This window comes from Pagrus pagrus (assembly GCF_965226575.1).
Source record: "Pagrus pagrus genome assembly, chromosome: 12".
NCBI lineage: Eukaryota > Metazoa > Chordata > Actinopteri > Spariformes > Sparidae > Pagrus > Pagrus pagrus.
The window spans coordinates 11,818,876-11,833,200 of record NC_140196.1 but is presented as its reverse complement, the minus strand read 5'-3'; the positions used below and the strand labels follow the sequence as shown (position 1 = coordinate 11,833,200).

General features: G+C 40.2%; 1 protein-coding gene across 1 annotated transcript in view; it reads right to left on the bottom strand.

The window, feature by feature from the left end:
- spidr (scaffold protein involved in DNA repair) overlaps positions 1-13,640 on the bottom strand; it is a 34,678-nt gene extending 21,038 nt beyond the window's left edge. The window contains exons 1-8 of the mRNA XM_084369113.1: positions 13,406-13,640; positions 12,924-13,085; positions 12,762-12,825; positions 11,741-11,929; positions 11,117-11,259; positions 7,552-7,787; positions 6,628-6,728; positions 3,893-4,112 (exon numbers count right to left, since the gene is read on the bottom strand). Of these exons, the coding sequence (XP_084225239.1) occupies positions 3,893-4,112; positions 6,628-6,728; positions 7,552-7,787; positions 11,117-11,259; positions 11,741-11,929; positions 12,762-12,825; positions 12,924-13,085; positions 13,406-13,420 (1,130 nt within the window). The 5' untranslated portion in view covers positions 13,421-13,640. The remainder of the gene's footprint in view (positions 1-3,892; positions 4,113-6,627; positions 6,729-7,551; positions 7,788-11,116; positions 11,260-11,740; positions 11,930-12,761; positions 12,826-12,923; positions 13,086-13,405) is intronic.
- Between the last annotated feature and the right edge of the window lie 685 nt (positions 13,641-14,325).

The following is a 14,325-nucleotide window of genomic DNA, read 5'->3' as shown; positions in this document are numbered from 1 at the left end:
CACTGACTCAGAGCCAAGTGCACTCTGTGACTGGAACTTCAGTACATGTCACAGCTCGTCTCAGACCTGTGATGAAAGCTGAACCAGAGAAATCAAACACAAAGATAAAGTGGAGGGAGCCATTTGTTTAGACATGCAGTGAAAACAAAAAGGGGAGAGATCAGTATTCAGGGACCAAATTATTATATACACTCAGATGTCAGTTTAAGGTAAACCTAAACGCAGCTTAATGTGACCTCTGTGACGGTTATAAAGTTCAGTTTGGGTTAAAAGTGGTATTTATTCAATAATATGGTCATTTGGGAAGTATTATTCTGACTGATGCTGAAGCATTATTAATAATAATTAGCTATGGACATTATTATATATTTAAAAGTGAGATAAGTTATTCAAAATTAACAGCAAACAAAGTAGAAAGAGGTCCTGACATAATTACACAAACATCTGTAAATCTTGATCTGTAACACTAACACAGTCAAGTGAAATCAACACCTGAGGCAATAAATTGAGAATTGTAATCTTTGCAGCAGCAGTTTTTATTGCAAGGTTACTGTCCTCAATTGTATTTTACAGTACATACAGTTCCTGGCACCGTACTGTTTGCCTTATCATGGTGGATCAGACACTTTCATGATTCATCCATGAGTCAATCAACTGAATATTAATCCACTTGCACCGTGACAGTCATCAATCTCAGTCATTTATCAAGTAGACATGCTGTACATTTGCTGGTTACACTTTGAAAAGCGCTTAAATCTTCTTCAGCGGTAAAGTAAATTGTCTTTACATTAAATGGCAACAGACAAGTTTTTTGCATTATCTTATCGTTATCAGCATTTTGATTGGTTCCCTATAAACCTCTCTTTCATTATGCTATGAAAATGACGGCTAACTAGCGATCCGGCACCGTTTTGTCTTATTTTCACATCTCCATTATAGACTTAACAAGTTAATAAACTCATGTTTTGTCCCATGTTGCTGGTAGAAGAAAACTATGGAGCCACTTAGAAATGCTAGGGCGAAATCATGTCAGATAAGCATAGTCCTTACAACCAGATATTCTGGAGGTGTTAAATGAATGACCCTGTAATGTTTTCCCTTTATTTCCCCTCTTTTTCCTCTCAAGCAAGACATACCGATTTTTATTGTCTTTTTCAACCTCCCATTGCACACCACACCCTTTGCATTACTTTTGTGTGCACACTTAACCTCTCCTTAAATGTACAAAGTTCCTATATATTGTAAAAATCTGTGGACGGCAAAAGACAAGATACTGCCCTTATTGTTGTAACAAAAAAAAAAGAATGTAAAAAAAGAAACAAAGGAAGAAATGGGGGGGGGGTCGTGTGTTTCCACTTTAAGTACATTTAGGTAGTGTACAATACATTACAATTTTGAGGTATATTTCCATTTCATGACACTTAATCCTAACGTGCTCCACATTTATCTGACAATATAGTTGACAGTGGCAGTATAGCTTTAGTTATTAGTTGCAGATCAATATTCAATTTAAAACACATGATGCTATTATATAAATTAAATTACCTTGCGGGATGTAAATCACTGACAATAAGCTACTCTTTAACCAATAGAGTTGCATGTTGATGCATCATTTTGTATGAATAACTTAACATTATTATATTATCATTACTATTCAATAATATAGTATTCTCTATTCTTCCACTATCTTATCTTATGTTTCTATTTTTAATTGCAGTCTTGCTTCATTATGCTGTTCTCATTGAATGCAAGACTTTTACTTGAAGTTTGGTCATATCATAGTGCTTATCATTGCTGCTTACTCATTCAAACAGTAGTAGTAGTATCTGGTGCGAGTACTTCCTTCACCTTTCTTGCTCATAGCATGTGTAATCACGCCAAACTTCTGATCAGAGATCAGTAATCAAAGTAAGCATTACTGTTATGTTAGTGGAGCAGAACGTTCTTTTCACGAGAACAGGTACGTGAGCCAAACAGGAAGTGTGGCCCCATTGTGAACAGGTGAGTGGGCAGCTGTCATCATCACACAGGTAGCCAGGTTAAGGAGTGGCCCCTGCTGCTCGCGTCACAGCTCCTAAGTGAATAATAGCTGCAGGTATTTCCGCTCAGGCGTGGGAGGTGAGGGGAGGGAGGAGCCAACCTACTCACAGCAGGAATCGCGGGGGAGGCTAACTCCTGGAAGTGTCACACCGGAAACTGTCTGACAAGTGCTCTGAATTCCGGGTTTTTCCACTATGGCCCATCCTTTGAGCTGTAGAGTTGGCTGAATATGAATATTTCTTGAGAGAATATGAGCTGATGTCATATATATATGAAATCTTTTTTATTGAGTTATCATGCTGGTTAAATTAAAATACAGACCAAATGCTGAAGCTGCTGAAAGTAATTTACACAAACAAAAGAGGATTTAAGGATAAAAAAGCAATTCTTTGAAAGAGTAAATGGGTGTGTGTTTGGTGCTGGTGGGGGAGCTCTACTCATCTACTTGTGATTTCAGGAATAGAAATCAACAGGGGAAGGAGAGGTGCTAAAGCCAGAGATACTCTCAAACCGCCATGTGTTTTCAATCTCAGTCCTTTGGCTCCCTCCACTCTCTGCTCCCAAATGCTCCAGAAAATAATCCTACTGTGTTTTTTCCCCCGGCTTGCTGGAAATGACCTAACCACTGCCAGGAAGAGGAATGTGAAGCATTCCCTGGAGCTGTTCGTGACGTCAGAGCGCTGAGGAGGCCCCTGCGCTTCCGCCAGCTTGGATATTCCAGAGCACACTCGACCCAAACTCCCAACAGCTGGAGTCAACTGCTGCCTCGCTCCAGCTCCAAAACAATCCCGAAAAACACACGCCCCCACCTCCTCCTATCCTCTCTGCCCTGCATGAGAGGGACTTTTCCTCACATCTGGGTCTTTGCTGCTTACTATTATGAGCTGAGAAGAGAACATTTTACACTAAATTCCCAAATAATTGTATTGAATCATGCATATGTTATTAAACTTAATCATACATTTTTATATGTTTAATACTTAAAGTCTTCACGTGTAGTATTCCGTCTTTCAGTATGCCTCCTCAGCATTATTTTGTGAGATCCTGTTACTCTTCTGTTCTGCAGCTACTGAGTCAGTCTTGTATTGTGTAACTGCCTGTTAACAGTCCTTTTGCTTTTGGTAGTTTTTTTGATCACCTGCCAGGACACAGTTTAGCTATAAATTGCAGGGAAATGCAAGAAAATGTTTCACTGAATAGTACCACATTCATCTTTTACAGAAAGGTGCAACCATCAGTGCTATTAGAGATAGCTGTAGACGTGTTGTAACAAGAAGTGCATTTATGCTTATTACACCTGAAACAATTAATTGATTAGTCAGCAGGCAGCATATCACCAGAGTAATCATTTACGGCTGCTCACTGTAGGTGCCTTTAGCTAGTTAAATCAGTTGGCTAATTTAGCCGTGCAGCTAGCAGCCTAGACAGGGAGCTCGGTGTGGTATTATGAGACAGGATGGGCAGGGGCTAACTTTAGTGTATATCTCTAAAACACAATACCAGATGTCTTTGCCATAATGTCAAATCTGATATATCACTGTATAAAGTCTATTTTGTGTATGTGCACTGAAGGTTTCAAGTCTCTACGTCACACCTGTGTAAGCTGCGTACTGGAGCGGGATTGTCTTCCAAACTAGTTGTGATGTCACAGAATTATGCGCTTATGTTCATGTATTAAACTTCAAGGTCTGCACAAAAAAGCTTTCCTCCTTTAGCAGATTAAAGTGAAACCAGTCTTCCAGTGTCAGACTCTGCACATTCATCACTCTGCACAGTGGAGGTCAAACGTCATGGTGAAGTAACAATAATCAGATGGGAACTTTAAAGTGCGTTATGTATTGCATCCTCTCACCATGGTGGGTATATGTGGATGATATCTCTGGGTGCAGGGAGCAGCTGGGCTGCAGTCTCTCTGTTGAATAACACCAGCATGCGACCTCTCTCCTCAGAGACAGGGCTCTCGTGGTGGTGACCCTCTCCGGGGGGCCATTGGTGCTCGCAGAGCGCCAGTTGCATGCTGCACTCCTCCTGAACCTCCAGCACCTCCAGCACCAGTACGCCAGGCCTGTCCACTGGGGAGCACAGCAACAACAACACAGATGTTGAGTGTGTTGTCGTGTGTGTGTGTATGTTTCAGTGTGCGTGCCTCTGTGTTTATGCACACACAGCACACACACGCTCTCACGGACTCTCGCTTTCTTTGGGACTCATTATGTGTTATGAGAGCAATTCACTTGTAGCATCAGAACAATTCGCACTGCATAACTGTAAAAGCTGTTACTGACTCAGGCTGAGTTGGACATGAAACACAGTCAATCCCACTGGGTGAGTGTGCAAATGTTTGGAATTTTACCACAGCACTGACTGTGCTCTTGGCCTGAACAATAAAGTCAAGAGATGATTATGAAGAGCAAATCAAGACAATGCCCCGGAGCTATAAATCACGCTGAGATAAGAGAGCAACTTGGCTGCATGTGGATTCTGTGTGTAAAGTTGATTGCACTGCATTGTGAAAAATGCAGAATGAGTGCACACAGTTAGTGCAGCTCAGTGTCTGTGTAGTTAACGATGCCTGAAGGTGGCCAGAGGGAGGATTTTAATATGATTATAGTAAATCATATCAAAGGGATCGCTAGAGAGCTTGCATCTGCACATGCATTTGTCCAAACATGAATGTTAAGTAGGGATGCAGACTTACTTTTCACACTGGTTGCACTAAATAATACATTTTTTATTTTGTCACACTACATTTTATTGATGGTAAACAGGAATAAAGGTGCAGAGAAATATTTTTGTTCATTTAGATCATAGCACATGCAACAAGAAATTGCAATAACCTCAATGGTTTAGTTACACAGGTTACTCAGTGTTACAAGTTACACAGTGCTGATGTTTATTATCGGGGCATTATCAAAAAACATGAATTGATATAGAAGTTTAGACTTAATGTTAAAAGTATACACTATAGAGCTGGCTCTACACTAGGGACATTTTTGTTTTAAGATTATTTCTTGGGTTTTTAGCCTGTATTTCTTTGATAGGTCAGCTCGGAGAGTCAGACAGGAAAGGGGGGTGAGAGATGGGAAGACATGCAGCAAAGGGCCACAGTTTGGTATCAAGGACTCAGCCTCTGTACATATGGTGCATGCTCAACCAGGTCAGCTATCAGGGAGCCACAGAAAAACTTTCTAAGCCCAGCCCCTCTCTTCTGACTTATTACCTTTTATAAACTATGGCAATCCAGTTACGGGTTGCCTCTCCCGTCCGTGCACTGGCACCGTCTAACTCCTTCTTCCTCTCCTCAAACTGCCTACCATTAGAAAAAACATTAGCAGATAAAAAACTGCGGATAAGGCATCTTATGACCAGGAGACAGGTGGAACGGTTTCCTCCCCCGATGATATTGGGCCTGGGCTGGGTCTTTCAGAGCTACAAACAGTCACAGCAGCATCAAAAAAAAAAAAAATCAATAGCCAACTAAAAATGAATAGAACTGTGTTTTAAGGATGTGCTGTGTCACGACTTCTCTCATTCACGTGCAAGGAATGTGGGAACAGTACAGGGCGCGGCCTAGCAAACGCACACACACACAGACATGCATGGCAAATGTGCAAGATGTACATAAAACCCTGCTACACGCTGACAACATAATCCATAGAAAACTGTAGACTGTCTACACAGCCAGTTAGTGTTTATTCTAAGTGAGAGTTACTTTTTTCTGCTAGGTGCATCACGTGTGGATTCACGTCTCAGATTACAAAATCATCAGAATAACCACCGCAAGCCAAAACTCAGATTGTACTTGATTCTTCCTCCTGACCTAAAACGATCTGATAAGTCGTATTATGTCAGGAAACAAGTCACGGTCACACGTGCATGTACGTGCACATTTACATAACACACAAAATGACTTCAACAATGATAAACAGGTGTCATATAACAGCGCGATCGAGTCCGGTAACAGTGTTTTTAATGTTCACAATTTGCCCGGCAACAAATAACTTCTAATTGGGAAATAATTAAACATGTGTTAATGTTTAAGAAAAACCTGATGAGGACCATCTGATTTCGAATAAACAGAAGCAGGTGTCTTCAAAAGAGAAACAGCACATATTGATTTGACTTTAAAAATACCAAACCTCCACAATTTAACCCTGAATTTAACCCTTTACACATCACTCTAATCAAACCCTTGACTGATCTCAAAGTTGGATCAGGTGGGTGCTTTTCCACAATCAACTGCCACCTTACAGTCACTGTCCTATTACAAGGAGATACTTAACGAGAGAGCATAAGTGGTTTGGTTCACCACGGAAAGGAAAAAAGACAAGAAAAAAAAAACAAACCTAGGCAAGCAGTTTCCTGTAACCTACATATTGAGTTCACAGTTCAGAGCCACGGTGATCAACGTACAGCCGGCGCTTCCTCAGCGTGGCCTCTACGTACAATCACGCCTGCTCACAGACTGACTTCATCCCACTCACAAAATCAAAGTACATTGTTTAACGTGATAGATGATTAAGAGTGTGAATGAGAGCAACATCATTAGTATTGCTGTGGATAATAGTGTGGGTTTGTGTGGATCACCTGTTGCCGTTGAGGCGTCAGAGATGGACTGGTGCCTCCAGAAGCTAACAGCTGACCTTTGTCTGCTCTGGAGTCGATTCAGCCTCTCAGCAAGACCTCCGCTGTGCACACAGACACAGATGATAGATGATAAATAGATGATGTTACTTGATAAATTCACAAAGCACACGCACACTTGAACAAAAACACGTGCAAAAATGTGTATTTCAAAGATTTTCTGATGCAACAAAACAAGCTGTCAAAGACTTCAGATAGCCATCTGTCAGATTTGGTGGGCTTGGAGATGGCGATGACATTTAGCACCCACATCATGACACCAGGTGTCCCTTTCATCATCAGTTCTGCCGTGGAAACATTGCCGCCAAAGTTTGAGTGTCATCTGGCAGCAAGAAACATGCCTGGTTGCTTTGTTTGCTCTCCTTATGAGGCAATAGATATACCAGATGTGTATTGGGCCAGTACTGACCTTATTAAGATCAGTTGTCAGCAACACAATATACACTAAAGCTGCACTGATGAGTCAACTATTTTGATAATCGATTAATCAACTTGAGAAATAAAAAAAGAAAGTCAAAGTCAAAATTCTTTGATTCCAGGTTCATAAATATGACTGACTTCCTGAAATCCTGAATCTATTTGGGTTGTGGATAAAACAAGACATTTGAGGACGTCATCTTCGGCTTTTGGGAAACACTCATCGACAATATTCACCATTGTCTAATATTTTATAGACCAAACAACGTAACGTTTAATTGAGAAAATAATCAACAGATTCATCGACTATTCAACCATGAAAACAATCATTAGTTGCAGCCCTAATAAGTATAGTTTCTACATTGTAATGATCTGTGTTCAGGCATTGAGAAAAAGCTGAATTGTTGCTTCCTTAATGTGACTTTTGAACACAAGAACAGTATTTCAAACCTTTGAAATTTCCTTCTCTTTTTGGCAGAGTCTTCAGGGGTCTTGGACTGCCTGGTGAACGATTTCTGAGGCGTCTGCAGCATCGCCTGAGCAGATCTGACCCAGTCACTGACTGACCTTTTGCTGCCCTCACCAGTTTGGAGAGGACAGCTCTCAGAGTCCAGCCTGCTCGACGTCATCGTGTGGCCAATACTCTCGCCGTCAGATACATAGCCTGAGATTTCTAGCTCTGTCATCTGTGGATAAAATGATAATGACTGATTAATTTTTTTTAAAAAGTGTATACTTTCCCTGATTTTGAAATGTGTCATGTTTGAATGAACTTTAATAAATGTTACATCACAGATAAAATACCACTTTATGTCAGGGGGATATTAGGTATTTATAAAGGCCTTCATTAAATTAATCACAAGTTATTAAAGATCAAAAAAATATCAATAACCTCAGTAATAAAGTGGGTGGATATGGTACACTGATATACTGTCAGGCTGATTTATTCACGAGATAAGGTAACAAAACAATCTTTTTTGCTGTCTCACCGCTCACTACACCTGAGGGAATCAGTTCTCATGGAAAAATCCAGAAGAAACCTGAGTTCCTGTCATGTGCAGACAAGACCAGCATACCAGGCCCCGTCAGCCAACGAGCTCTCTTATTTGAATCAACTTGACCCTGCTAGGCCGAGTGCCAGCAGACGTCACACTCTAACCAGCTACAGAGAATAAGGAACACTATGTTCCTGGCCCCAGCTCAAAAATGTTTTCACCCGGCACTGAAAGCATTGTAAGTACACAGCTCTGAGCAGCCTGATTCACTCGCATGTTTTCCTGAACAAACAGTAGTAAAAAAGATGTTTATAGTCCTGCTCTGTTGACACGGCCCTGATCTAGCGTTGCCCTGATGCAGTGGAGGTCGTTGACCCCTTCGAGTGAGGGAGCGAACACGCTTCATCTGGGAAGTGGCCGTCCTCTTTGGCCTTGAAACGCGGAGTCGACCCTCACAGCTCCGCCTGTCCACTTACAGCGCTAGTACAATAACACAGAAATCTGGCAGATGTTCTGCAAGTGAGTCAGCCGTACATTTATCTGGAGTAATAAACTTTGACTGGGTCTGGGATCGTCTCCACTGTATCCTGTTAGATCCAGTTTGATTTACAATTGGCTGTATGCAAGCATGCTTTCCGGGCAGCACAAAAATTCAGACTAGGTTACATCTTGCTGTTCTAATTAAATGAAAATTGAGTGCATGTTTACAGATGTATAAAGCAGAACTACTATAATATGTGTTCAATACCAAAATGCTATTACCAATACTGAATATGCATTGAGCGCTGAACAATCAAACTGTGCATACACTTCAGTGCGACCGTATATGAAAACTAGGACCCTTATAGAGCTCTGACCACAAGCCTCCTTTTAGGTGATCTTAAATCTTGTTTGACCCCAGAGAGCTGATAGCAGCAAATTAAAGTGTGACAAGAGGAAGTAGCTGGGTCTGCGGCAGTGATGTTAATCTGTGTACAGGCTTCCTCTCAGCACACAGCCTGCAAACTTGGAGCGTCATCACGACACCCTGGTTGCTTGAATTCACCATGTGTTTTGCAGTATGAATATGTTTAATTAGTGGGCACGGCACTGTACAGCACCGTGCTGACTCAGTTGATTGCTTGTTCAAGGACATCTTCATAAAACCGCTATCAAGATGACCGCATCGCCTCATAAGTTGGACACAGCTAGCTGATCAATTGCATGTTGTAATGTGTTCTGCCATGATTAAACGCTGTGTGTCTGGTCTTGAACCCAAGTGCTCAACCTTCACCACTCCTTATACATTCTCTCTACGCCAGCCCTGCCTTGGACAAACACTGTGTCTGAATAACTTCAGAGAAGGAACAGTCAATCCAAGTCTCCACGGCATACAGGAGGGCACACAAAAGATTGACTTCAGTGATAACGCAGATATTTGTCATATGAAGTGGCAAGAGAAGTGTGTTCTGTGCATGCATCATATTTTAGCGGTTATTTTCATTTTCGATTGATCTGCTGATTATTTAGTCTACAATTTCAGAGAACACTGAAATACCCACCGCAATTACTCATTGACGTTGACATCATCGAATGACTTGCTGTGTCTTGAAAACATAAAAAACTTTGATTTACGGTAATATTACACAAAAAACAGTAAATCTCCACATTTAAGAAGCTGGAACCATCAAAAATTTAGCATTTTTGATGGAAAAATGACACAGTAGTCAATAAAAGCCCAAACATTTTCTGTCAATCGATTCATACACTGCGTTGTAGCTCTACAGTGAGTTGATTTACAGAAAATAACACTAATAAAACCCATTTATTTCTTTACATATCAGCATTTCAGAGGGAGCAACTAATGTTTTTCTTAACATGGAAAAGTTCATAGTGTACTACTAACTGTTAATATCAGCTTTGGATCAATGATTATCTGGCAGCTTTCCCTCCACACTCTGTCAGTGTTTTATTGCTACCTCAGCCCGTGAACTTTGACACTTTGGAGCAAACCCTGAATCTAGAAGGTTCATCATGAAATGTTGGTTAAAGCCTGTGAGGCCCTTTAAGGACATGTTGACTGCAATACTCCACCTGCTAGTGTGATAACTAAAACATAAAACCAAAAAAAAAAAATCAAAACAGCTATAAAACATAAAGACTTAAAATAAAACACCATATCATTAGTGTTATTTTACGTTACACTGTCAAATTTGCGTCCATGCCATCAGGTTTTACACACACACAGTGATCAGAAACACATCTGGAGTCTCTGTACTTTAGGAAAAGTACTGACACTCGTGTTACTACTTCTAGGAACACTGCATACACTGGAAGTGAGCCGATACTTTTAAATTAGAAACATACACTGGACTCAAACAGCTATATAGAATTTTAGAGGTTGTGTGGCCCCACCTAGTGTTCATTAAAGCACATAACACCCTTGAGAAAAGAGCAAACCACAGTCCATCAGTGTCGACGTTTACGTACACAAAATATTCCAGTTTTTGCCCTAATTACAAAAAAGACAATGTTCCTACTGAGCCGTTTACATGGATAATGAAAATGAATATTCCCCCTAATAGCCCTGTTACAAGCAGCCATGCATATTACAGCTAACAAACATAGCCTCTGTCTTTTCATTCCCGCAAACAAAATTTTAGAAAACGACATTGCAATATCTGTGCATATCCAAAAACCTGTTGATATCAAAGTCTTTCGTAATGTGTAAAAGTAGGTGTGTCCCTCCATCTGATCAGATCTCTCTGAACCCTGAAAGCTGTTGGCTTGGCAAGCACAGAGTTGAAACAGGCATGAGGTTGTGTTTTGCAAGCTACGGTAAATACCCACAAAGGATTGGTCTTAAAACCTGGATAAAATGCTGTTTATATGACCCATATAAAATTCTGATAATTGTCATATTTAGAATAATCATGGATCATCAGTTTGCATGTAAACATAGTTATTGTACCTGTCTAATGCACCTGATTCACACTCTAATGCAGTTCATGAGAAGTGCATTAATGGTTGTAAGTACTCACATTTGTAGATTTAAGAGGCAAGTCTTCCGGTTTTTCATCAAAGGACTCTGACTCGCAGTCAGAGATTTGTTGCCCACTGTCCTTTTCAACATCTTCCTCGGACTCATCCACATCACTGTCTGTGTCAATAACAGGAAGATCATCTAAAAGAAAGAAGGGGAAAAAACAACACACTTTTACACACACACATTTTTCACAAAATAATCTAATTCAAGGTCTGTTTACAAGGTTTTTCTGGAGGATGCTCAGATCTCATCAAGTGACTAAAACCTCTTACCTAGGTCACAGGATGACAACTGAGTCAACGCCATGACAACTGAGAAAACTCTGGAAAAAAACTAGCAAGTGGACTGAGTTAAATGAAAGGTTTGACATTTTGGAAAATACGCGTATTCACTGTCTTGCCACAAGTCAGATGGCAGCTTAGCTTAGTTTAGCTTAGCACAAAGACTGGAAACAAGGAAAACAGCCAAGCTGGCTCTGTCCAGTGGTCAAGGAGTTAACCTACTAGCCTACCTAAAACTCAGTAATTAACAAAGGTCGGCTCTTGAAAAGCTGAACTATCCATTAAGAACAATGTCATATTTCCCAGCTCTGACTCAGCGGCTCACAACATTCATTCACCTTTATCAGTTCTGAGCATGCGCAGCGCTCTTGTGTAAGACTGGATGGGAGCTGTGGGTCTCGACGGTCTCCGAGGACGTTGTTGCTGCTGAACCACACCTCTGGACAGATGTTGCTCCTGGGTCTCATTATCAGACTGTTCACTGCCGCTGGAGCTCCACGCAATGTTCACCAAGTCCTCTCTACTGTCTACATTAAGAGAAGAAAATGGCGGTGGGTGTCAAATGAAGTAAATTTATTTTATTAAAATACAACTTATTTGTAAGTTAAAAAAATACAAAAACACACCACATACAAACAGATATTCTTACATTTAAGCCATTCAGCAGCCTCAACATGGGTTGAATTTTATCAGGCCAGATGTTAAATAGCGTCAGACAGGAGCTCGCAATTAAAATGAAGTAATTATTTGGTCAATTTTAAATCATTATCATTCAAATAACTTCGCTATTACTTGATCTGTTCTTTTAACTCCTAGAACATGGATAAAGTCAGTGGTTAAAACAGTTTTCTGGTGGAAGAAACATCCAACATATTTTTTTATATTATTAATGGTTAACCAATAATTGACTGTTAAATAGGCACTGCGTGGTTTAAAAATATAGCCCAAAAATATTTATCTCTTCCATAACTGAATAAACAGCTTGTTTATTAAACAGCTTGTTTATTCAGTTATGGAAGAGATAAATATTTTTGGGCGGTCCCCAGAACACTGTTTGAAGCTAGAAAGGTGGCAGGGTCCGCCACATAAATACAAAGTAAAACAGCATGAAAGTGTGTTGGTCCTTTAAGGTCAGATTGAAGAATAGGAAAACAACTTTACTATTTTGTGATCAACTGTGGGACATTTTTATTAAAACAAACATTAGGTTTGATATAATGTAAATAAAAATGTAGATGTAGATCTTAAATGAGGCTAGTGAGAAGGTCTACAAAGTGATTGCAGCTGTGATAAAACATCAATATATTGCACAGGCACTTTGTGTGTTAGGCAGTTTAATTAGACTGAAGTACAAATTACCTAAAGCAGGTGACTGTGCCAACTTTCTGATGGCTGACAGTTTCCTTCCAGATGACTTCAGGTTCTGCAACAAAAACAACAAAGGCATCAACAATGTTAAAAACATAGAGCTGTGGTTTGGGGTTAAGTTGTGAGTATTATATCAATCATGTCTTTATCAACCTTCATCACTGGACTGTCCAGAAAACTGTCCCCACACTTCTTCCAGCTCTTGGCAGAAGACGCAGATGAAAGTGATGCTGGCTCTCTGCCCACTTTTTGGACACCATTTTCCACATCATCCGGAAAGAAAACACACTTTATGTCCTTGTAGTGTCTTTTACGCTGCACAACATGAACAAAGGGACAAACGGTGGTCAAACACGTTTTACATCACTTAATGAAACAACTGGTTCGACAGCTCATTCAGCCCTGCTTCTCGTTGAGTCTCGTTTTCTTTTCTTTTTTTTTACCTGGGTTTAGCTTAAATAAAGAGCAGCTGTGTGTTAGTTGTGACAGTAAAAAAAATCTAAACAAGTTAAAACACGAGTTGACAGTTCAACTCACTGAGCTGTGGGCGGGCCGAGGCAGACAACCCAGCTAGCTTAAAGTTAGCTCAAAGTGGATAGCAAGTTAGCTAGCCAGCAAGGTAGCAGGTTTCTTACCTTTCTGAAAGACATGGCGACAAAATAAAACACGTTTACGCCACTGTGGTAGTTTATCTGCGTGTCCACAAAACGTTGTCTGATGAAGTCTTTTTCATTAACCCATCGTGGTGCAGTTGAAGTTTGCCGGTGGCTGCTAACTACCTCTCCAGTGTGCAGACGAAGCTAACGCTAAGTGACTTGACTGTTGCTTAACCACAGGAGGGGTGTGTTTGATTACTCAACAGCGTGGACCGGAGGCAGCCAGCCTGTCAGCCTCTCTGCAACACGATGGCCTGCTCACAATGACTGAAAGTAACATGTTAGTCAAGTACTGTTTAATCAGGTAGAAGTTTGAGTTACCTGTACTTTGCTTGACATGATAAATAAATGAATAAATGCAGTATACACTACTCAGATTTAGGGACATTGGGATACAGTTGCATATGTGCATGTGCATATGCAATAAAAGTCAAATGCAATGTGTTGCATTATTTTTGGGGACCAAATATATTCACAAAACACAAAATAAAAGTTCTGATATGTCACAGAATAATAAAAAAGTTTAAGTTAAACACTAAAATATCCCAAACTAATTTTGAGTAGTGTAATCTCTAAAAAAAGATCTACAACATAAACACCGATACAGATATATCTGTGATAGGCCAATATATCATCCTGGCTCGAGTAAATGTTCCCATTATAGTTATTTGTACCTTTCAGATTAAAATGTTACACTTAAAACAAATGAGAAAATATATGTCAATAGTAGGCAATATATAAACTACTTCATGTCAGCTCCACCTCCAAGCACAACATTAAAATGCTGCTCACAGAAGTCTATTTTAATAATTTTGTACTAAGGCTGCACGAGTCAAAAAGGTGACATTGCGATTATTTTTGTCATTTATTGCGGTTGCGATATGATTCACGATTAGTAG